General features: G+C 40.3%; 1 protein-coding gene across 1 annotated transcript; it reads right to left on the reverse strand.

Moving 5' to 3' along the window:
• Positions 1 to 254: 254 nt before the first annotated feature.
• Positions 255 to 24,393, reverse strand: USO1 (USO1 vesicle transport factor; the record flags this gene model as incomplete). The annotated part of the gene is made up of 10 exons (XM_088448918.1): positions 24,103 to 24,393; positions 16,664 to 16,750; positions 15,664 to 15,728; positions 15,004 to 15,077; positions 12,566 to 12,607; positions 11,990 to 12,001; positions 3,362 to 3,462; positions 2,375 to 2,477; positions 2,014 to 2,069; positions 255 to 375 (listed from the first exon to the last, which is right to left on the reverse strand). Coding segments are annotated over exons 1-10 (730 nt in total), but the record flags the coding sequence as incomplete, so codon positions are not given.
• Between the last annotated feature and the right edge of the window lie 863 nt (positions 24,394 to 25,256).

Genomic DNA, 25,256 nt, shown 5'->3' on the forward strand with positions numbered 1-25,256 from the left:
TTTATCTTGCCATGTATGCCCAGCTTTAGTGACAAGGTTTATATGGTTCACTTGACTAGTGTCCGAACACCTTATACAGCCTTATTGGACAACCATAAACAAAACAGTTTAATACTTTAGAGCTTATGAGTAGCAAAGGAAAATGTTCCAATTAACATCAATTTTAAAAAAAAAAAGGTATAAAAATATTAAGAAATTCTTACTTTAGCTACAGTTGTTTATTGGTTAATTAAACTGAAACGCTACACACTTACCCCCATCGCTGTTCCCTTCTTCTGAGATGATGTCTAGGAGTCTCTCAAAAGCATTTTCAAAGGCTACAATTTTCTGAATGGCAGCATTACTTTTTGTTAATTGCTGTAACAATAATAAACCCTGCAGAAGAAAGTAAATATCAATACTACTGTACAAAGACAATCTGATAGAGCTAAAAATTATGTAGGCATTCCACAAATCAATATTCTGTCAAGTAACTTATTATATCTCCCTAATGACTGGGGTACTATATAAGTTGTGACCAGACAGATCTAAGATTTCCATTGAATTAATTCAGGTGGTTCCACTGCCTTCCATCATCTGGCTAATATGACCTTGGTCAGAGTCACCAGAACAAGCACATACCTAAGAGTTGAGGCTTCCTCAAAAATTACAGCAAATAGACAAATCTTAGGAGCCCGAGTAGGTAAAACAGGCATGTCGTGCATACAGTCTCAGATATTGGCTATCACATCACATTCCTACAATAAGCTTGCATCACTCAGCATCATACCTAGGGCATCTGGAATTATTACTAAGACCCATATTGCAGGGACCCACCGGGGTAGAGTAGACTCTATAGAGGAGAAATATGAACTTGCTGAAATTTGCCACAGGACATTACATACCAGATACCTCCCCCCGACCCCACCAATATGTGCAGCCACCCCCATCCAAGAGAATTCACACGTTTTCTTCTTATTTATGTCCCAGTTAGTCCTTAGGACGGGCCAACATACTGAGAGCACCTTACAAAGTGGTCACCACCCTAGAGTACCCAATCCTGCCAAGCAGGGAACGCTTAAAACTAATTTAATATGGCAAAAGTCTTTAGATGTCCTACCAAGTATACATGGCCCAAACTTCAGACACCATACTAAAGTAAAACTTTTCATCTGTAAAACTTGCCCAATTTGGAGAGACCAGCATTACCCCATAGCATACTCATTTTTAACCAATTAGCATGCTTCTATAATTATATCTTTAATTGTTTTCCCCTAATTTGATATCCAACATGTAACTATCACCATCATAGGGAAGAAGGATCTGGGTGAGCACATGATCACTGGTGGTGGGGATACAGGAGGTGTAAGACACGCATCCTTTATACACTACTTTGCATTCTATTGAACAGACCAAGCAATAAGGCACCAATCATACCCACTTCTGACAGTCTCTAGAGTCTTGTGCTGCTATTACCAAAAGCACAGCACATAGGTTTTATAAAAGCGCATTCCCGCACACTGCAGGGAGGTGTTAAGTGGTCATTAAATGATTAAATTAAATTATTAAATACAATTTTCTGTCATAAAGATATTTACCATTGTGTAAATTTCAGTGTCATTGGTGATGCTCAGTCTCATTGAACCCTGAATGTAATATGTGCAGAGAACCAGCTTAAGGGAAACTTTTTGAGTATTTCAATTCAGAAAATGAATAACCACTACATAGAGTTATTATCAAAGCCAACTGATAATTACACTTTAAAGCACAATAACAGCATAGCTGGTGGCCAGCTTGTGCTTTATTCTGCGTCACCACTTTGCCAACTACCCCAAACCCTCAACCCAGGAATCATAACCGGACCATCACCAGGACAGTGTCATCACCGTTTTACTCAAACGACTTGGTTGGCATAAGAGGTCAAAATCCTAAATTGTTGGCTTCACCTGTCAGTGGGGGATCAAGAAAAATACAGGTCCCAGGTTATAATTCCCAAATGAGAAAAAAAATTAAACTAATTTGAGAATGACTTACATCATTACGGATCACCTCTCTAGAATCATCTAGCAAATCCATAAGTCTGGAAACACCTGTAAATAATTAAAAAATTATTTCTATAATTTCAACAGTAAACCAACAATATACATCTATATTAACTCGTTTACAATCTCAACCTATAAAAGAAAAAAAAAAACACATTTTGAAAATAGTGGAATGTGATATATACAAGAAACAATCGTGTTTTCCATGAAGCATGACATCAGCAAATAATTTAGGATACACGTCTCAAGTCAGTCCAAAACAATATTTAATATTATGATTTCAGTGTTTTTTTTTATACATAATGGATCAACTACACAAGAAAAGAAAAGTAAGTCCAGCTCATCTCACTTACCCATTGGACTGACCAAAATAATTTGCTGAACTTGAGGTCCCTGCTGTTTCAGAAGAGTGGTCAGTAATTTCACACCAGGCCAGCGTACATGGAAATCAAACTCCTACAACAATATTTTTAAAAGAATTCACAGGTGATGTGACATCATAAATATCATGTTTACAAAATCTGTCCAGGAATCTATGTCCAGACACTAGCAACAGTGAATGCGCAAACTAGGTACTGCTGATGGAGAGTATGCGGCAATATATCAGGAGTTACCCCTGGCTGCTCCAACCACAAACACTGCTGCTTAGGTCCACTATACACCTCGCTACCTGAGCCAGGTGCACCCTATTATAAAAAATAATAACTCTAACATGACTAATTGACTGTGCAGCGCGTGGAATAGCTTTTCAATTAAATTAGCATTTTCCCCACATGGTAAACCATGGGTTAATGTATGCTAACCCATTGATTCCACATAAAGTGCACAATTAATGGGTTATCCCACACGCTGAAATGCAGATTCTGCATTTTAACTCCCAGTTCCCGAGGCTCCGAGGAAAAATCCTGCCTCTGGTAATTAGCACGTGGGGTTCCCGCAGCTAACTAACTCGGGCAGCGGAATTAGCTGCAGGTAAACCCGGTGCCTAATTAAATTCCCCCCTTAGTGTTGCGTATCTGAGTGCAAGCAACAAATCTAGTCAGAGCCACTGGGTATTGGTTTCCAAGTGAATAAAAAAAAATATAACACAAGCTTTACTTAAAATAATGTGCATCTTCAGTTCCAATAATATTCTATACATTTTGCATTTATATATGTGAAGGCTGTTAGTCACACTTATATAGAATACAACTTAATTTCAAATTTAGCGGTTCTCCAAGCCCTGCCACTTTATGAGAGTTATGACATACAGATATCAGATTATTATTCTGGATTTACTTTTAGGTATATGCACTTGTGGAGAAACAAATTCCAGTACTTGTAGTATTGCTAGGGCTTACCTCTAAAATAGACAGTAAGAGCGTGACATTATCTTGCTGTTTAATGAACATTTCTGTAAACTGCTCTCCCAGATCGTCAGTCTGTACTTGCTGGTTCTCTTCTGTAACAGAAGTTGCAAAACAAACATTGGGGCACATGCTAGAGAGGCAATACAGCGATGCAAGCAAAATATGCTAAAGAGACACTAGAAGTCATCTCCACAGGTTAAAGTATTTCCTCTAATAAGAAATGTGTGAATAGTTTATATAATGTTACTTGTTCTGGTGTTTCTTTGTGTTGCTGTGGACAGGCTAAAGTCTTTAATGTTTCACTTGCAATATACTTAAAATAACCAACATACTAAATTGGCAGACAAACTTCTAACGAGTATTATTTTTTCACTTCAGCAAATTACAAATCTAAGGGTGCATACACACGGTCAGATTTCTTATCAGATATAATTGATAACTATTGTAAAAATCGTTCAATCGTTCATATCTTTTACATGTAGGGCATGCATCAACCAACGATGCGCGTGCCCGCATGTCAGATAACGATATCTGACATCGACTGTGTTTGCAGACAGATTTGGACGATTTCATTCATTTTAATACTGTCAGAAATTGTTCATTGAACGATTTTTACAACGATTTGAACAATTTCATCAACAATCGTTATCGATGAACTGACAAATCTAACTGTGTATGCACCATTATGGTGCATTCACGCAGTCAGATTTGATGAATAATTGAACGATTTTTACAACGATTTGAGCGATTTCATCAACGATGAACGCTTTCTGACAGTATTAAAATGAATGAAATCATCAAAATCTGACTGCAAACACAGTCGATGTCAGAGATGGTTATCTGACATGCGAGAACGCGCATCGTTCGTCGATGCATGCCCTACATGTCAAAGATATGAACGATTTTTACATTCGTTATTGTTCATATCTGACCGTGTGTATGCACCATATAACTATCTAGCATTATACAAATTGTAGAATGAACAATGGATGAAAATCCAGCCTAACAGGTGAAAACTAATGTAATACAGACACAAATCAACTAATATAAATATATTCACTACAGTCACTCTAGGATGATCACATTACTACAACCAGAAATAACAGCTCAATGTCAATACCAAGCATGGTAGTAAGTATTTTTAACAACTACAGCTGTAGCTAGCGTCACATTGTCTGCACTCTGATTGACTCTATTGCCATCACATAGCCCAGAGGTCCCAAACTACGCCATAACCATCCAGGTTTTAAGGATATCCATGCTTGAATCCAGATGGATAAATCAAAGTGACCGAGGTATTACGTAAGTCACCTGTGCTTAAGCATGGATATCCTTAAAACCTGGACTGTAATGGCAGAGTTTGGGAACCTCTGACATAGCCCATGCTGTACTGTTTCTCAGTGCATAGTGTTATAGTCCAACCCCCAAAGAGTTTAACATGCAGTACCGCAGAGGCAGGCTAACCAATTATTACAGTGAGAACAGCTATTTACACTGAATGATAAATGTTGGCAATAAGAAGTAATTAAAACTATTTTTTTGGGACTATGATGGATTAAGGAAGAAGAAAGAACATATTTTGACATATTATAACGTGGTGAACAAAGGTTCTGGGGGTCAATTATGTAATCAAAGTTTACTGTAAAATTATGTCATTATAACTCTTGGTAGAACGGGTAGGAAAGAGCCCCAAAGCTTCAGAATGCTGCTAGCTGCTTCCTGTAGGATAAGCATTTGTATTTTTTATTTTTTTAATCTATTTAGTATAATAGTTGACAAAAACAAAAAATAATACAGCAAGAAACTTTTCTGGGTGACCATCTGTGGAATGTAGAGCACCAAGGATCCCAGGTTGCGTGGAATTTTAATACAGTGTCATGGAGAAGGGCAGTGACATATTCCATTGAGGCCTTGTGCCAAATTTTATTGGCAAGTGCCCTCAAAGATGGGGCTTCGGTTGCTTCTAATTTGTAGCAATCCAAAAACTTTGCCACATCATAAATGTGACCACAAAGTCTGTTCTGAGGCTTATAGAGAGAATGGAGGGGTTACAAAGAGGCAAGTGCAGTGTGTCCTTGGGGGGGGGGGGGGGGAACAATAATCACCTTGGCCACCAAAGCTAAAACTCTGTCCCAGTACTTAAAATCACGGGGAAGTCCTACCACATATGCAAATATGTACCAGTGTGGCTGAATTGTCTCCAGCAAAAGCATTTCTATTTTTTAATGTGTGGCTCTCCTCCCCCATAGAGTCACTTTGCTGATCAGCATCGGGATGGTAGTCACTATAGAATGGATGAAAACCCCATGTACAGAGTCTCTCTATTACAGTGTAAATAACTTTTACCCCATGTACAGGGTCTAGCACTGGGACTGGTTCAGGCTATAGTAAGGGATCTTGCTCCCCAATAAAATCACCATCCTGTATTTTCTTATTATTACAGAGTGCAATATATGTGGCTTAAGTGGAGGCAACTGCCAATCACTTGCATCTGTCACTTATTCAGTTTATTTTCTTATTCTGCACGTCACTGATAATTGGCTCAGACGACATATGCAAGCGAATTAGTCATTTATGCAGGATCCCAATCTAGAGATTACATTTCCGAAGCACAGCACGCATGTAATGCATAATTTCCATTCATCGGACATGTGTAGTAAAATCTGTTGAAATGTGGTCTGATAGTGAAAAAACCATTGCAGGGAATTTAAATATTGCAATTTCAATATAATAATAAATTTTAAGGACACACATTACATTGCGCATACTGGCAACACATGCAACTTCACCTGGCATTAGAAGACAACTGGAAGCTAGAGACTTTTCTACATGTACTTTCCTATGGTTTGCTTTTCGCCATTTTATAAACTTACTATTATATGCTAGCCAAACACTTCATTGTCACTGGCAATATTGTGCAACTAGGCAAACGTTGCAGAAAACCATATTAGTCTGTATATTTTTTTTTGTGTATTCATATAAGTAAGCTAACATGGTCCAGGTTATATAAGAAACGTCAATGACTATGCAGCAAAACATAGGATCACTAATAACCTTTAATAACATATACTATTGATGGTTTAAGTAGCAGAGATTAGGGGAGGGTGCTAAGAGGACAATGTGAGAGACACAGGGGGAAGGCTTTTTATAAAACAGAAAGCATTGTGTGATGATTGAAAATAAAAGTGGGTGAAGCAGTATGTGTTTGGAGTAACTGAAATAGACATTGTAGTGAAAACAGATTTGAAGGTTTTGCCCTTCTATGAAAACGCATATCTGTGTTTTCTGCAAATTAGATACATATAACTGATGAGTGAGAGTTGAGTTAAGTACCTGTACTTGTGTGTGTCTGTGTGTAACAAGATAGCAACATTAAACTCTTGTGGTCACATAACCATGACAAATGCTGCAGGATAGCTTAGTTCTTAGATGGAAAAACAATACAATATTTTCTTTACGAAAACCATTTTTATCTACTATACAGAGGTATGATCAAAAACTAGGAATATGAAGCACTAGTCAAGACGCAATGCTCATTGTGTGACTAATAATTTCATAGGTGTTGACAAATTAAGTCTCAGTAAAAGTATATGCAATGTGTTTCACACTTAATTGAATCTCCCCCTATGAACTGACAAAAAGCGGAATGTAAGAGGGTGCGAGTTTAGCACTAAACTCTCATTTCTTACAACTCGCGCATGTAATAGTGTGCAAGAACATGCAAACTTGAAACTTTCTCACATTCCCGCAACTCACAATGGCCAAACCCGCATCCAGATATTTTCCCATGGAAAACATATAACTCGGCCAATGTAATAGAGTCCGAATTTTAAACTTGCACCGAATTACTTAACTAAAACTCGCAAAATAATACACCTGCTTCAGGCTAGCGAATTTAGCCTGAGCAGGTGTGAGTTAGATAGAAGCCTTCACAGATCCGTGAGATCCGAAGGCTTCTGTGTGAAAAAGACATAGGGGTCCTCCGTATTATCCACAACCAGCACGGGCTCCTTCTAGCTGGGGTGTAGTGCCACAGCCGTGGGACCCGCTTCATGGGGTCTCCCGTCCAAAGCATTCATCACTCCACGCTAGTCAGCCCAGGGGTCTCTGGGGAGGTGGAGACCCCCCTAATAAAGGTGTCCCCCCTCTCCAGGACACCCTAGGCTTGGGCTGATAGTCCGGGGCAATCCCCGGCACGGTGGGTGCCGAGTTGGTAGTGTAAAAAAAAAAAAAAAAAGTTAAAACCACCACCATCGAACATAGTACCGTCCTCTAAGGATGGTACTTTGCAAATGAGGCTCCAGCCGCTGCATTTCCCATAGAAATGCATTGGCTAAATGTTCACTGGCTGATAGAGGCGGGCCTCCGCCTCTCAGCCAATGAGTGGCTCCCCACTTTGACTTTAGTAACCTCGCGATTCCCACCTTTATTATGGGGATCTACACCTCCCCAGGGATCCCCGGCCTTGGCTGCCTAACGTGGGGTGATGAATGCTTTGGCTCGGGGACCTCATGAATCAGGTCCCATGGCTGTGGCATTACACCCCCGCTAGAAAGAGCCCGGTGCTGGTTGTGGATAATATGGGGGGGACCTCTACTCATTTTGTCTCCTGTATTACCACAAATGGCTCAAGGAGCCTGGTGCTGGTTGTTGCAAATACGGAGGACCCCTACATCTTTCCCCCCCTGTATTTTCACAACCAGGACCGGCTCACATGGCCCAGTGCTGGTAGTGCTTTTAGGGTGGGACCCCACCTTATTTTGTTTTATTTTTATTTTAACACTAATAGTTTTTTCAGAGATGCCTTCATGGATCTCACTGATCTGTGAAGGCACCTAGTAATGAAAGTGGCATTACAAGGTGCGAGTTTACCCACAGTTTAACCTGCGTGCCAGTCAAACTCGCACCCAATTAAATTATTGAATATGGAACCGGATGCACCTAAATTATGTCTGATCTACTACCTGACAAGACCACCGCTTCCCCAAATAGTGTGCACGGCTGAGATTTTTTAAGGATTCACAAGTGTGAAAATATGCAAATGTCAGATTTAGCATTCCTCTTGAGTACTTCCGTGCGATGAGCTGAGCTAACCCCGCAACGACCAGTTTGCATATGTGAGCAATGCTTAACTGCGCTGGTGGATCTGTTCTCTCCACAATCAGTTGCAAAATCGACTACCCAAGCAGCCCCTGCCTGGTGCCCAGCCTTCCTTTGAAATTTCTCAAAATATGGCCACTGTATAGCTGTCAAAGAGAACAGAGCTGCATGCCAAAACACGCCCATGCACCATGACATTCCCATAACACGCCTATGCCAACTCTTTAGGTGATGACTTTAGGTCACCCCCCAGTCTCCACCCTGAAACACCCATGGATCGCTGACACTGTCAATTCATAGTGATGTCGTATGCAAATGTGTATGCCAACACACACATTGGATTGTGAGTATGCAGTAGGGTTTTCTAGACTTTTCACACCAGGGACAAGCAGTCCTCCCCTGTCATACTACTGAGCTTTGATATAAATAGGATTAGAATAATGCAAAGAAGATATTTATAACTTATAAAAATAGGAAAAACGAAATGATAGAGCCTTTCCAAAAATATTTTCTATTACAGCACATACCACGGCGGGCAGAATGTAGACTTCCTCCCAGCCATTTCCGATATAAAACACTGAATATTCGTCAGTAGCAGAAGTGGATGTAACCATTTTAAAAAAACAAAATACACAGCCCACACCACCCTTTTTGTCCTTGCCAACATAAAACTGTAATGGAGTATTAACAAATACAAATACAGATTTACTCATGTGTGAACATAAAAGGGACTACTGGAATTAAATCTCATCTTTAATACAAAATTTATAATAACAAACTCCATCTTTACACACTACAATTAAAGCTACAATTGTGATTTTTACAGCTTTATTTTCCAACCGCCCTTGGAGTGTTTTTTAAGAAGTTTTGAAGTTTGGTTCACAAACAAATACAAATCAGCTAAAAACTGCTGCTCATCAATTAGATTTATGTAAATATTTTTCTGTTGACCAAGTTTTCAGTCCTATGCCACAGATGTAAATAAAGCCAATTTTTTGCCAGTACTGTTTGGTCAGCTGGGCTAAATCATTGACAACAGAGATCGATGGGGAAACATTGGCTAAAAATGGCTGGTGTTATGTAATAAAACTTAATGGATTAAGTTATTACTAAAATAACCTCAGTAGAAAAAATTATTCTACTCTGTTTAGGGACCAGATTTCATTTACCGCGAAGTCCCGGCGGAAGCTTGTACAATCTGCACAGATTTACAGCCATTATGGGAAGGAAGGAAATATTACTTTTTTATTACTCAAAACACTACATAGTGCTAGCCAAAAGTAGCAACATTTCCCTGCCTGGCTATCCCATGATGTACACTAATCTAAGCACCCCCATAGAATATCTTCAGTTTCACTTTGATGCAGGGGCTATTTAATTCGTATTATGTGATTCAGAGTATGCAAGTAAAGGTGTCCAGTGATTGGTAATGACATTAAAAAATTTGCTAAACATGACAAAAACTACAAAGGGAGAACAGCAAGTATGTGAATGCGTAATAAAGTAACTGATTTTGAAGGAATATAATGTAAGCTGTAATACGCAAAATTAAAAGCGAGAAGAAATTATAAAAAGCAGCAAATTTCGTTTTTTTAAAAGCAAGAAAAACAATATTTAAAAGAGAAAAAAAAAAAAAAACCTTAAAAGCAAGCATAGAAATTTTAAAAATACCACTGAGGACCAAAATAAAACTGGCATAATTATTTATATTAAGGAACCGTAGTTCAGGTTACAAGGGACAACATTGCTGAATTTTAAACTGAATTTTACATACTTTTTTCCTGCAACGATTGCCCCAATCAAAAATCATTAAAGGAACTAATCAATAACTGAAAAAAAAAAGTATGGAATATTTTTCATCTCCATGGGCCCAATTGAGCTGAGTGTAAAAATTTAGACTTTTGCCTAGATGTAAACATCTGTTTGAGAACTTATGTGTCTGTAATTTTAGCTGCATATAACTCAAGATTTGCAATTTAAAAAAAAACAATGCAGCTGTCATTGACAAACTTGAGGTGATGTGCCACCTAAATCTTAAAAATACATCTACATCAAAATTGGATACATATCTAATGCCGCACATCCACTAGGCGACCCGGGCAAACAGTATGATTGATGTACAAGTATGATTGATATCAAACGACCAGGGGGCATCGCTGGTCCTTTCCAACATTTTAGTACCCGATTCATGCACGATTAATGGACGACTGAACGATAATGATGTCGTTATCGTTCAGTCGTCCATTAATAGCTGCTATTGGATATGCACCTTATGAGATGTGGTTGACTTGAGCCTCTAAACAATTGCAAATGTGCAATGTGACAAATTTTACACAGTTCACATTTTCAGGTGGCACGAACTGACTTGCATTGCATTCCATTGGTGAGTAATGAATCCAAGCACAAAATGTATATTAAGGCCCGTATTCAATATGAGGCGAAAAGTCCAGACTTTTCGCCTGCTGGACTTTTCGCCTCCTTCGCCTGTTTTCCAGGTGGAAAAGTATTGCGCACGTGCCCGCTATTCCCCGTATTCAATTTCAAAGTAGGCGAAATCAGGACCCGGCAAAACTTGGATCCGCGAAAGAAATAAATGGGAATTTTCGGGAAATAATCCTAGGACCCCCTAAAGATGTCCAGACATGGGGGAGCATTATGGGTACCCCCGTTTTTGCCTGCAGAAGAAAGTCGGGTTTGTAAATAGCCGCGCCAGGTGCATAAATGCGGCTTGGTAGAAGGTGATGCAGAAGAGCATTTAGAAGTTTTTTGGGGAAAAATAACTATACCCATCAAATTTGGGGTACTTGAAAATGGGTTCAAGCATATTTTTAAGTCCCTTAAATGATTTTTAAAAATTCAGCAAAAATGCACAAGCTGCTACTACCCGCAATGAAGAAAACACCTGCTGCATATAAGGGAACCCCTCTGGACTCCATTCCACTAATTTAGAAGTGTGTTCCCTATTTCTTTTTTTTTAAACCCCAAAATGTTACTTAATTTTTTGGGGTGTCCCTATTTTTTTTTAATACTTTTTTTTTTTAACACAGAACATTTTTAGGGACCATTCCCTGGGGTGCAGGCTATTTTTTTAAATCCTGCACCCCTAAACCCCAATTCTGCACTTTTTTTCGACTGCTAAAGGCAAGCGAAAAATTATCCCCGTTTTATTACATTGACTATTTCCACCGTCGAAAAGTCAATGAAATTGAAAATGGGGATATTGGAAATAATTACGTCATCGACGATAAATTATCACCGATAAAGGACTTTTCGCCCCATATTGAATATGGCCCTGAGTATTAAAGCTTTTTGAAACACTATTCTTAAGGTAATACCAATAACAGTCTTTAGCTATATCTTTTTGCCAAGTACAGTATGTGACTGTTTTTACTTCCTTAAGTTCAAAAGTGTTTACATGGAACAAGATAGAGACAAAAGGTAGAGCAGCAGCAGTAGGACAGTTAAAGATCATGAGGAACAGGGGATAAGGCCACGCATGCACAAAGATGCTCATTTTACCTTCAGATTCGGCTGCAAAGGAAGACATGAAAGAAAGAAAAGATGATAAGTTTACAACAGAAGAAAGCCAACTGAAGAGAATAATGAACACTCTAACCACTCCCAGGATGATTACTTCATGCCATGTTAACCAGGCAGCAGCTGTTTTGTTTAAGGCAGGCACGCAGCATTGAAGGCTGCTGGTAATGTTTGCAAATCATGGGCGCTGGGTTAAAATAGGACTAAATTACACTCCCATTAGAACTTAACAAATGTACATCAATTCATTATGCCTAACTGCAAAGCAGAAATAAAATATTAATTAAAGAAGAAAACAAACATTTGTTTGCTAGACAGTGTTAATGCTACCCGGATACATCTGATATTTCAATAAATAAATAAAGCATGCACTACAAACAGCACAGATTTCCATTTAAAAACACAATGGAAAAATAAGCACATTTGTAACCGCCCACAGTGTGAGACACACAGCTACAGGGAAAGGACAATGCTATGTGCATGCAAGTGAGGCCATTTGACCAACAGAAGCAGCCTGTCTGCCTGCCAGAAGCAGTACTGATCTAGGTGGCAGATCACCTGTATCCCTGGGAAGAAGGCTCCAAGAATGGAATCGGCCAACTGCATATATAATTTGGTACAGGAATGGAAGGGAAACATAAGGGAGCAAATAGAGTAACAGGGAGTAAATTTCTATGTTTTCAAATCAAGCAACAAAAAAATTATATTAAAAAAAAAAGAAAAAAAAAAAGGGGGCAAGGCACAAAGATCATCACGTCAATAGCTTCTCTACTGTCAGCCTCATTTTAAAGGTGTTTTCCTCTTCTGTGCAGCACCTTCCTAATAAATCCTGTTCTACACATGTGGTGAAATGTAGCCCCACCCCAAACAAGCCAGTTGGATCACAAGTCAAGCAGTCCATAGCCCAGAGTCCTTCAGTGCAGAGAACAGAGGCTAGAGTCAGCTCTCTGTAAGTGGGCGAACCCTAACATAGGTTCTCTGTAAGTGGGAATACCCTACAACAGGTTCTTTGTAAGTGAGCATATTGTAGAACAGTTTATGCTGATGCAATCCTAAACATTATTTTTTACAGAGAATGCTGAGCATTATATCTTTCTTTATGAAACGTATTACCCCAATTTACAGTTACAAGATTTGCCAATTATTTACATTAACTTTTCGTCTGGCTTCTGGAGGGGAGAAGTATGCATCTTATTTCCGAAGTCCGTAGGTTATAGAGCCACACAATGCACTCACGTGAGGAGTTAAAAAAAAAAAAAAACACTCCCTTCTATATTTAGATCTACGACTATGTAAAATTAAACAATAGGTGCCTAACTGTGAAGCATTAGGAAACAGTGTGATCACAAATAGCAACCACTGTACACATCACAAACATGTTTGAAAAGCTTGTACTATAGATTCATGTCTCCAGCCCTTCCATGTTCATTACAGAAATTGGTAGGAAGCCACAAACACTTAACGCTCTCAGTGCAACAAAGTTGTATCTCTATGCAAGCATGCTGCTGAGAAATGTACAAGTTCAAAAGTGATGATTTAACAAGGAGAAGTAAAATGTATAACAGACTGTGCAAACCATCTTATTATCTATTAGTATTTGTGATCGTTGCAAGTGTCTCTTTCCCCCCACCGGCCACGAACTCTATACACTGTCCCAAGCTGTACCCTGGGCCTATGGCCATAGCATCTCTGGGGTTGGGGGCCTTATCTGCCACTCTTCTCTGCACATATTTTTCCTGCCGCCCATGGCTGTGTGCCAGGGCCAACTGTTCCTCATTGGCTGAAAGGTGGAAATGCTAAGGGTGCTGGTGAACTGCGTTTGCAGACGGGGGCAGGGATCAAGGCCAGGCTCCTTTGCGATGACAGGACTTCCGGGGTTATGACTAAGGAGTCCTATTTGCGCTTTCTCGGCCGACATGTGCGCCGCGGGGAACACTCAAAGGGGTCCGACTGAATTCCTCTCAGTGAACGTTGAGAAGAGAAGCCCATAGGGTTCAATAAGGCAACGCTATCTATAGTTGGCGTTGACTAACAAGCTCTCTCATTCCGGAGCTTGATACATATGGGGAATGCAGCCTTAGTACATCCCACCCACAGTTTTAAATCCATCTTATTAGAATACCTGCATACTAATTTTTTGTGTGATTGGAGGCAAATAAAAGTATTTAATGATCATTAAGATTACATACATGCAATATAGAACTAGAAATAACAGTACAACAGTAATTGTTTAAGGAGCTTATCAGAACGTAATTTTTTTGAGAAACTGTTCTAAAGCATAAATCATCCACCTCTTGTTGAAAATGGGTATTAAAAAGAAGTTTACACTAAACTACAAAGCAAATGTAAATAGTGTTAAATGTTTACAGTTCTGTAACCGTGTTTGTGGATATCTATCTTTCTCTTCATATAACCATATATCTAGATCTATAGTTTCTCTTTATCGTATCAAACATCATTGGCAAATGTTAAAAAAGGAAGGAAGTTTATTCCAGGGGTAAAAAAAAAAATCCTTATTTGTTGCATGTCTAGTGTTCCCATTGGATATTTTCTGTGTATGACATGTTGATTCTGGTACCAAGTTCTAAAGAGGTTTTAAATTCTGTATGAAGGTCGCAATATGCTGTTCTGGCATCACAATTGTTCCCTCACACCTGCACTGAGCTGAATCGGCCCATATTTTTGGGAGAATACCCAAATTTTTCCACATTTGTTTTTCAGCTTATTTTGCAATTCCTTAAATGGCAATACGGTTCCTGTGTCACATAGTGCAATATATTAATATATCTATATGGGAAATGTGAGTATCTCGAGTGAAAAGCATTTGGCAAAAGAACTTCTGGCTGTAAGACAGACAGGCACCTTCTATTAGCTGAATAATGCAAGAAAGTGACTTTAAATGGATGATGGCAATAAACAGGACTCAAATTTTACACGGTAACAGCAAGTGGTAAGGGATTTAGATGGATGACTGCACACACATAGAAGAGACTTACCTGTGTCTTCTGTGTCATTAGAAATTATATTGTAAAGTGTATCCAGAGCATAGCCAATGATTTCTGAGTCCGCACTGAAATGAGAAACCCAGTTAGTTCACACACTTTCTAACATCATGGGTTTTTTTCCTGTTTTTTTAAATGCTTTTGAAACTCTATGAAAAAACTAAAACATAATAACAATGTTCATTTTATGATACTTAACATAGATGTGCAAAATGAACCTGTATTTATAGAAATATGAGAGTTATTTTAAAAAAGAAAATAAAAGCACAATATGTTGAGTTTTTAATAAGAACTGGGTACCTCACACAAGTGACCCAGAATCAGCCAAGAAGTTGTTTGACAACCTAATGTACAGCAGCAAGCTATATGTATCCATTTGGTATACTTGTGCTCTGGCATTACTAAATGATCTTGTTACACTAAACCTGAACATGTTATTTAGTGTTCACTCTAGGTGCAGGGTGCAGATCAGTGAGGCGGGCATATATTCATTTTGAAGGGCAAAATTGTAGACGTCCTGTATTACTATTGCTACAGCTACTATCTAACATGTTGCACCCTGCACCTAGAGTGAACGCTGCTTATGCCATACTTCAGATCTGTAACCATTATGCCACTATACAAAACCATGAAAATAGAAAATGTATTTCTCACCGATCAGTCTGTAAGACATTCAGAAGATGGTCCATGGCCTGAGTGCCCACCTCAAGGCGATATTTCTGCTTCCAGCAAAGGAAAACAAATAAGCTCACCCATGCATATTCACAAAAAGTGTCTTTATTTTAATCATCATCATTTAACGTCATGAAGCACAAAAATACCCATTGTTATATTGTTGTTCTTTTCCCTAGATTAAACTGCTGTAACAATTCAAAAGTATTCCTGCTGGCTTTGCCATTGAGTTTCACAATGATATTATGTACACGTTTACACATCATTGGGTGGGGACACCAAGCACAGGCTCTGTATCTTATGCACAGACCAAGCATCATTTTTATTTTTGTAGAATGCCTTTTAATATAACCTGTTATGCTGGGTACACACGGGACGATCTGTTCAGCGAACAATATCACTGAACGATCTCCCTTGAAAATCCTGGTGTGCTGGATGAGCCATATTGTACCTCCACACACCAAAAATATCACCAAGGATCGCAAACCCTTATGGAAAATTCATGATACCATCCAGATTGGCCTGCATGCATGCCCGATATCATTATCGTCCAGCGGGAGTGCACATCGTTGGTCGTTCATTGCATACACACGGAACGATAGATCGTTGAACGATATCGATCATATTGTAACGATATATCGTTCCGTATGTATGCACCCTTAACTTTGTGATACTTCCTGTTTTGTTATACATAGGCCACTGTTTTATGCCCGAAGTCGGCGAGATAAAGTATTTAAGAGATAAGAGTATTTAGCAATATAACCAGGTCAAAATGACTAGATTAGCATAACATAAGGTTAATTGTCTGAGCTATTTAGGTTCTTCTGAATGAACAGGATGTGAAGGTGGTGGCTACTGGCCACTCACCCAGTATTTAATATTTAATATGAGCTCTCAGATAAGTCTTCTTAAAAATTACAAAAGCGCCAAAATACAATACAGCTGAAACTACACATTAATTTGTGTATTATAGTAAACAAACCTTTGACAATGATTTGAGGGCTCGTACAGCATCCCTTCTGTCATCAAGCAATGTAGATGAGGCAACTCTGTCACACAGTTTCTGAATCTGGGGAGTGGGGGAAGCAATGAAATACTAATGAAAAACACAAACATACCAGCCTAACAACTACACAAATGTCTGCAAATGCTATTAAGAAAACCAGTTTAATATGCGAAAAGGAACACTGTGAAGCATTTGTAGATCATCACAGACTATTTATTAAAATGCAGTAAGGGTGAGAGAGGGAGACAGACAATTTAGCAGACAATTATGCTGCCGACATGGATGAGGTAAAGAATAAAGGCTCAATAATCGGAGTGCCTCTGCCAGCACTTGGCTGAACGACAGTTGAGAGAATTGGACAGACAATCCAGACTGATTTTTTGGCTGAGAAAGAGTACTGTACATGCCCATGCACAGAACGATAAACATTTCCGAAAAGTAATTTCACCAGTTGCTCTGAACAAGTCATTCAGTGTATGGACAGCTTTAGAGGTACCACAGGGGACCTATTTGCTAAAGAGTATATAAATTCCACATTCTGGTGCTAATACAGTTGAACATACACCCTTTGCTGAATATACCATCCTTATCTTTGCATGCTCAGGAACCAAACTTATGTAAGTACGGGCAATGAAGAGCCATTCCCAATGCAGTCTTATCTCCACTGAAAGGAGATGGTTAGCATCCCGATAGTCAGGATACCAACAATCACAATACCGACAGATTGCGGAAGTATTAGGGTTAGGCGAGAGGGAGGGTTAGGATTAGGCTGCGGGATGGGAGGTTTAGGGGGAGGGTTAGGGTAAGGGTTATAATACTGACAGAAATCTGTTGGGATTCTGTCGGGATGCCACTGTCGATATTCTGGCCATCAGCATCCAGTATGCAACCCACTGAAAGGGCGTTTCACAAAGGCAATATTCAGTAAGGACATAATAATTGTCTCGCGTGTTATACAGAGTTGTGCGTAAAAACTTCTGTATTTTAGACGTAATCTTTTGCACAAAGGATAGGTCCGGTGCAAGTACTTATTGTGATATTGGGTATCAAACTAATTATGTGTGTGGAAGTCTGGCTGCAGAGATGCATACAACTCATTATATGGGTGAAAATACCCATTTAGTTCTGTGCATGCAATCCAGTTGACATGCATTTATATCTGCATCAGTCCCTTAACATCTAAATAAAGATTGGTCATTTAATATAGGTTGTTTATATTTCAACTGAATACAGGTCTGTGCTTTCCAATAAGAAAGGGTCATCTCTAGCAATCATACTGTGAACCTGAATTATTTAACAAAATATAGGGTAATAACACTAGTCATTTGAAATGAGAAAGGATAGTTGACAAAATAAAGACTTATAAGGTAATGATGCTCAATTTGAAGGAAGCGTGGGTGAAGGTTTAAATGGATAAGCTGTCTAATGCTGCGTATCCATTACGCAACATTACTGAGCGATTGCACGATTACGACATCGTAATCGTGCAATCGCTCTGTAATCGGGCACAAATCGCGCACATTAATGTCGGAAATGACCAGCGATGCACGCTCCCGCTGGTCGTTTCCGGCATTAATCATCGTCCGAACATGCTGGTCAATCTGCCGATAACGACAGATTGCCCATCAGTGTTCTCCCCAGGCTGTTTTCTGCGGGCGCATCGCCAGGCAGAAACAGCCTACTAGGGATGTGCAGGCTCGGATAGGTTCGAATTTGCATGCAGAGTTTGGATTTTTCCCTCCAAAAAACGGGACTCAGAAAGAAGCAAAACGTCATCTTGCATGGACAAACGTCCAGGAATGAGGATGTTTGTCCATGCAAGATGACGTTTTGCCTCTTTCTGAGTTCTGTTTTTTGGAGGGAAAAATCCGAACTCGTAGTGCAAATTCGAACCTATCCGAGCACATCCCTACAGCCTACCATCCGGCACTTCCCCTCACCCCAATGCACCGCATTCCCGGTCACCCCCAATGTGTCCTTGTTGCCACGGACACCGGATACGACACCATGTTCTTCACATTGGAGGCTCAGTGTCCGCTGGCAATAATAATATGTTAGTGAAGGTTCCAGGTGACGGGACACGGCGCATTGCGGCGGGGGTAGGTGCCGGGCAGGACACGCGGTATTGGAGCAGGGAGAGGTGCCAGGCAGGGGACAAGGCATTGGGTCAGGAGAGAGTGCCAAGCAGGGGATTTGGCTTTGGGGCGGGGGGCAGTTGCCTATCACAGTGCAGGGGCAGTGTCAGGCTGGAGGGCAAAGATCCTTCCTCCTGTATAAAAGTTCAGCCAAGAACAGTCACCTGAACTGATTAAAGAGAGCCTGCAAGTGGGGCCAGTATCTGTAGAGCTGTATAAAAAATATATTCTGTGTAGCCTGCAAGTGGGGACAGTATCTGGGCCTCTAAGAAGAAGAGAATTTAATATATAAATTGTTATTTCAAGTTTAAATCATTATAAGGCCAGGATTTAAAACATTTTATTATTGCGAAGGCCCCCACCCTGCTACTTCTTGATGCCACTCGGCTGGAAACATTATCTGGGGAGAACACTGCCCATGTTCGGGGATGAGGGAGGGTGCATACACTGAACGACTGAACGTTCAGTGTAGACACAGCACAGACTGAAACGACTGCACGATTACAATGTCGTAATCGTGCAGTCGTTTCACAGTCTGCTAGTGGATACACACCTTAAAATGTTTAGATACTCCCTAAAAGCAAAACATCAAAAACATTACAAAACAAATAAAATCACAACAAGGAAAGTAATTTCTTACACTAATTTGACAAAACTCAATCTGCATGTGACCAGATTGGTGACTCTTACCATATTATGTACCACACAAAAAAAATAAGACTCAAACATGTATGTGAACCAGATAAATAGTCGGGAAGCTGTTAAATAGTTAAAATATTTCAAATGGTATACATCACTTGTGATGGCTGTTTTGTAAGCTTCAAAATGCTCATGCAGAAATGGAAAATATTCAGCTTGGAAACTAGTGGAAGGAACCTGTATGCAGACCATAAAAACATTCACATTTTATGAGAGAGACTCTTGTTTTGTTACTCATTACACCAACAAAGCCTTTACACAAAAGACTTTGAAAAAATCAAAACAATTGTTTAAATAAAGGGAAACAGCTCCATTTACATATATTTCCAAATGGCGAAACACATGTTCTGCTTTCTGTAGTCTCTGATTCCGACAACAGCTGCAAGCAGCAAGATGAATAAGGAACTGTGTTGGCAAAGGCCTGCCCATAACATGCTTTCGTTTATAACGTACATGACACTGGAGAAATTATCTTACAATATAGAGTCAAGCAAGAACATTTGATTTTGTACAATGGTAACACCTGATTTTACTTATTGAGACAACCTTAAATGCTAGGTGAACGCCAGAATCCAGACACCAGTCAGAAACCCGCTGACGGCATTCCGACAGAAAGTATTGTGGTTAGGGGTAAGAGGTTAGACACTAGAGGGCGGGTTAGGGTTAGGTTTAAGCTGTGTGGGTGGAGGTCCGCCGGGCGCGTCGTCAGTGACATCGCCCGTCGGCGATATCATCAGCGGGGGCCATGCTGCCGAATACAGCATAGCCCCAGCTCGGCAAGTGTGTATGTACTTGCCAATGCCGGCACCTCGCCAGGTCCCGTCGTTGACAAGGTCGATATATACTAGACAATGTCTAGTGTATACCGGCCTTTAGGTTTAGGCTGTGGGGAGGGAGTATTAGGGGTAGGAGGAGAGTATACATTCATACTTCTGTCGGGATTGTGACCCTGACAGGATGCCAGAGTCGGGATTCTGATCGCTCGTGAGTGCCGGCATCCCGTACCCAACCTACCCCAAGACAGTACAAGAAAACATCATAAAGGGTTGGTCCACATTTTTTTTTTTTTTTTAAATATCTTTATTTTACCATGTACATAATCAAACATTATGTACAAAAGCATTGTTTACATATATCACATTTTAGAAGTATATCAAATAAAACATAATAAAATGATAAAGAGAAGAGGGAGTGTTATGATGTACTGAGAAGGAAAGAAAGTGAAGGACAAGGACCTGTAAGGCCAAAACAGTCATTATAGGATGCAGGCATTTATGGGACGTGTTCTGAGTACCATGGTTCCCATATTGTATAACATTTTGATACGATGGAAATAAACTTTGATAACTATTTCAAGTTGACCACATAATAAACACAATATAGGACTGGCCACTGTCTGGGAGGGGTGTGTCGTCCACTTTTTCAAGTGTTGTGTTACACAGCATATAGCAGTGTTACAAAGTAAATTTCCCAGCAAAAGGAAACAAAGTATCAAAGTTTCTATGGACCAGCAGTAATTACAACAGGATCATTTGGAATTCTGACAACTACTATATATTCACTTATGCCTATTATCTTTTGCTAGTAATTTAGGGGCATATCCACTAAATGTGTTCCAAGCTTCCTTTTCTGTCATATTGGGGCTGATGCAGTGTGAACACTTCGACAGACACAAATATAAAAACCTTACTGTTCATCACCACTTTCCACCTATTGCCAGCCTCCCATAATTCTCATTCCGAGAAGGAGGGGGGAGGGTACGGGGGGCACCTCTTGGCACAGTCTTCTCCTTCCCCCTGTATAAAAGTGAATACCTTTATATCTATTGTAGTGTTTTAAAGTATGAAACCGATAAAATTACAGTTTCTGACATTTCCCACTGCAGAAATCTGAAATATGGTGCATACACACGGTCAGATTTTTCCTTCAGATATGAACGATAACGATTTAAAAATCGTTCAGTCGTTCAGATCTGACGGAAAATCTGACATATCTGACATGCTTGAACGATGGACGATCTACAATGCGCGTTCCCGTATGTCAGATAACGATATCTGACATCTGATGTGTTTGCAGTCAGACTTGGACGATTCCATTCATTTTAATGCAGTCAAAAATCGTTCAAATCGTTCATCTGACAAATCTGACCGTGTGTATGCTCCATTAGTGAAGAAACGTGTCAGAGCCGTTTGTCTATTACGACTTTGCATTACAGGATTGGCTATCAAGAAGCAGACCAGTATGGATCTATGCAAGCATTTAATGGCACTTCTACTGATGAGAGAGCATTGCGGTCCTCCACAGCCTGTGATCTGGATCATCTTATTGGACAAACAGGCTCACCTTATTTCCAGTGACTTTTGAATCAAACGATTGCTGGTGGCAGCACTTTTACCAATCGTAAGAGCCATTTATATCTGCATATAGTTTTGTCGGCTTCTTCATACGATTGGTTACAAAACCTTTTCATTTACTAATTACAGTATCTGCTAACGGGACGCTTTTTCTATGCATTTACTGTTTACATGCACTGATTTATTGATGGATCATCTGCTGGATTTAAAGGATAGGTATGATTTGATCACATTTATGCTGTCAAAATGTCGACAGCATAATGTGAAATGCACACTGCCAACACAGAAGTAATGATATTTAATGCTTTTTTACAGTGTTGCCATCATGTTTACAGTTCTAATGCCAACAGCGTACATGCATTAAATAACATCCATGTTATCATTCTGCACTCAGCATCATGCCTTCAACAAACAAATGTCGACCATTTAACTACCTACCGGATATAATATTAAAACAATTAAATCAACACTATTATGTGTATAATATGTTAGCAATACTTTCTGTACAATGCATCTACTTTCAATGCTGCCACTTGTCTACAAACTGCTTAGTAGCAGGAACGTACACAAGGGTCATACATTTCAGGTCAACAAAAAAATAGCTGCTGACATTTGGAGAATTGTATGCAGGCCTGCTTTAAGATACAAATTGCTTCTTTCTCTTGTAAGTACAACTTAAATTAACTTAAAAAAAAATAATTTCTTTACAGAACTCTTATTATACGTTATTAGATTTTTGAATGGTAATGCAATGAATGACATTTGACCCTTCTGTGTGTATACAAATGTCTGAATGTTCAGCACTCCAGGGAGAATTCTTCTGCTGCACTGCATTTTTAACAATTCAGTCAAAAGCTGGGTACACACGTAAAGATTATCTGTCCAACCATCCAGCTAGTTGATTGGTTGGAATGAAAATCTGGTAACATATGGGAGTAACTGATGATCAGCAATTTGCTCCTAAATGCCAGAAAACAGATGAAAATGGTCGTTCAGACAAGTTTGTTAATTGTTTGAGCTAAACAATTTGTTCAAACAACAGTTTTTGTCCATTTTCCGGCGTTTGGGAGCAAATTGCTGATTGTCATTTGCTTTCATACCTTACCAGATTTTCATTCCAGCCAAATAATTGGATGGTTGAACAGAAAATCTTTACATGTGTATGCACCTTTAGACCATATTTAAATGTGTTTGAAGTTTGTATGATGGGGGAAACAAACAACATCAGACATATACATTTATTCCTAATGTATTTTAGGTAATTTAGAAGAGCAGCCACTTACAACATGCAACATTTTGCATCTATAACACAGTCCTTAGTGTACGCTTTCTAAGTCATTATTTAATTAGGTGCTCCTATTGCTACAAATGTCATAAACAACTTTCTATTTGTCAGGTTACACTATAAATGATAGAAACAAGTGAATCATAAAGATGTAGCAATGCCTGGGCGACCTGTCTTAAGAAACGTATTCGGCCTAAATAAACATACAATAAATGGTGACTTGTGCTTATCATTGAGATGCCACATTATATGCCTTATGAGAGATCGGTATGATTTACCCCCCCTCCCAAGTGCCTAAACCTAACCCCCCCCCCCTTCCCCACTGCGTAAACCGAAGTCTCCAGGTGGGGTGCCTAACCCTAAACCCCCCTAACCCTCGCGGGGGGCTGCCTAACCCTAAGCCCCCCCCCGGGAACCTCTAACCTACCCCCCCCTTTCCCCCGCGGCTGTCCGCGCCTGGCTTACCTTCGATCAGGACGCCGGACTCCCGGCGTAGGTAAAATGACAGGCCTCGTGATTTCGACGCCCGTCATTAGACCCTTGCCGGGATTAGACAGTCATGATGCCGATGGACGGGATTTCGCCCGTTGCATCCCGACTGCATACCTCTTATGTTGCAGCAAAAAAAAAAAAAAGGTATTTGGTGAATTCCCAAAAAATTAATAAAGTGTCTTCATATCTCATCATCATTATTATACTGTGCTGGCAGCTTACAGTATTAGGATCTATAGCAGTCTTCTACACACACACATATATGTATACACATACACGACTGCTGTTTTACCCCTAATACTGTAGGCTGCACAGTATAGTAATGATGATGATGAGTGGCAGCAGCTAGCCTGTGCACTGAGGCTATGCGGCGACTGAGGTCAGAGTACCAGTACTGTGGGGACTGTGAGTGTGTGTGATGTGCAGGTAGTGGCGGCTGCTGTCACTTACCGTCTCGGCTCCAGATGGCTGCACCCCGGAGCTCTGCTGACCTCCCATCACTCCCCTAAGGAAATTCATGGTGGCGGCGGTGGCTGCTGTGAAAGGCGGCTGGCTGGGAGCAAGGACAGAGTGGGCCCCGGTGCTGGGGACGCGGCGGGTGAGGGGGGATAGGAAGGGGGGGGGGAACAGACACGCACTGATTGTACACACGGCAGAGGTGTGATGACGTGGGCACACAGGAATGGGATCCCGGAAGCGGCGCAGAAGGGCTGCGCATGCGCAGACGACGCGAGAGTGACATGTCGGAGGCGGGGCTAATGTCACGTGACCGGGTTCAGCAATTTGAAGTTCCGGTTAATTGTAGGCGGTGCCGGTCCTGAGAGGGAAGAGCATAAAACCCCTTCAGTAGCTGTACCTGAAAGTGGCGTGAGGGCAAAAGTGGAGATTTCTGCCCACACTTTCCACAAAAATAAGAAAGTCGCCCTCTTGCGGGCTCGCTTCACTCCCCGCAAGAACATATTCCTCCTCTATGCCCACTTGGATGGTAGGGCATTACGTTGGACACTGGCAGATGACGTCATTGTACATCTACGGAAGGGGCAGCACAGACGGTGTAATGGTTAGCATTACTGCCTAACAGCACTGAGGTTGTGGGGTCGATTACCACCACGGCCCTAACTGTGGAGTTTGTATATTCTCCCTGTGCTTGTGTGGGTTTCCTTCGGGTGCTCCGGTTTCCTCACACACTCCAGAAATATACTGGTAGGTTAATTGGCTTCAAACAAAAACTAATCCTAGTGTGTATGTGTGTGAGCATGTGATAGGGAATATAGATTGTAAGCTCCATTGGGGCAATGGACCGAAGTGAATGGCCAACTATTCTCTGTAAAGCACTGCGGAATATGTGTGCGCTATATATAAATAACTGGTAATAGTCTATCTCTGCCCCTTAAATACTGAAGGGGTCTGTCTACTACCCTGAACATGATATGACTTTTTCCGACATTGAAGAAGTGATGCAGAAGAGCACTTAGGTTATTTTTTCCGTTTTAAGTGGTCCCATCAAATTTGGGGTACATGAAAATGGGTACTAGCAAATTTTGATGTCCCTAAAGTAATTTTTTTTTAAATTCTGCATTTGTGCACCTGCCGCTATAATTCTA

The sequence above is a fragment of the Taudactylus pleione genome, unplaced genomic scaffold (genome assembly GCF_031769625.1).
Source record: "Taudactylus pleione unplaced genomic scaffold, aTauple2 ptg000471l, whole genome shotgun sequence".
Taxonomy (NCBI): Eukaryota; Metazoa; Chordata; class Amphibia; order Anura; family Myobatrachidae; genus Taudactylus; species Taudactylus pleione.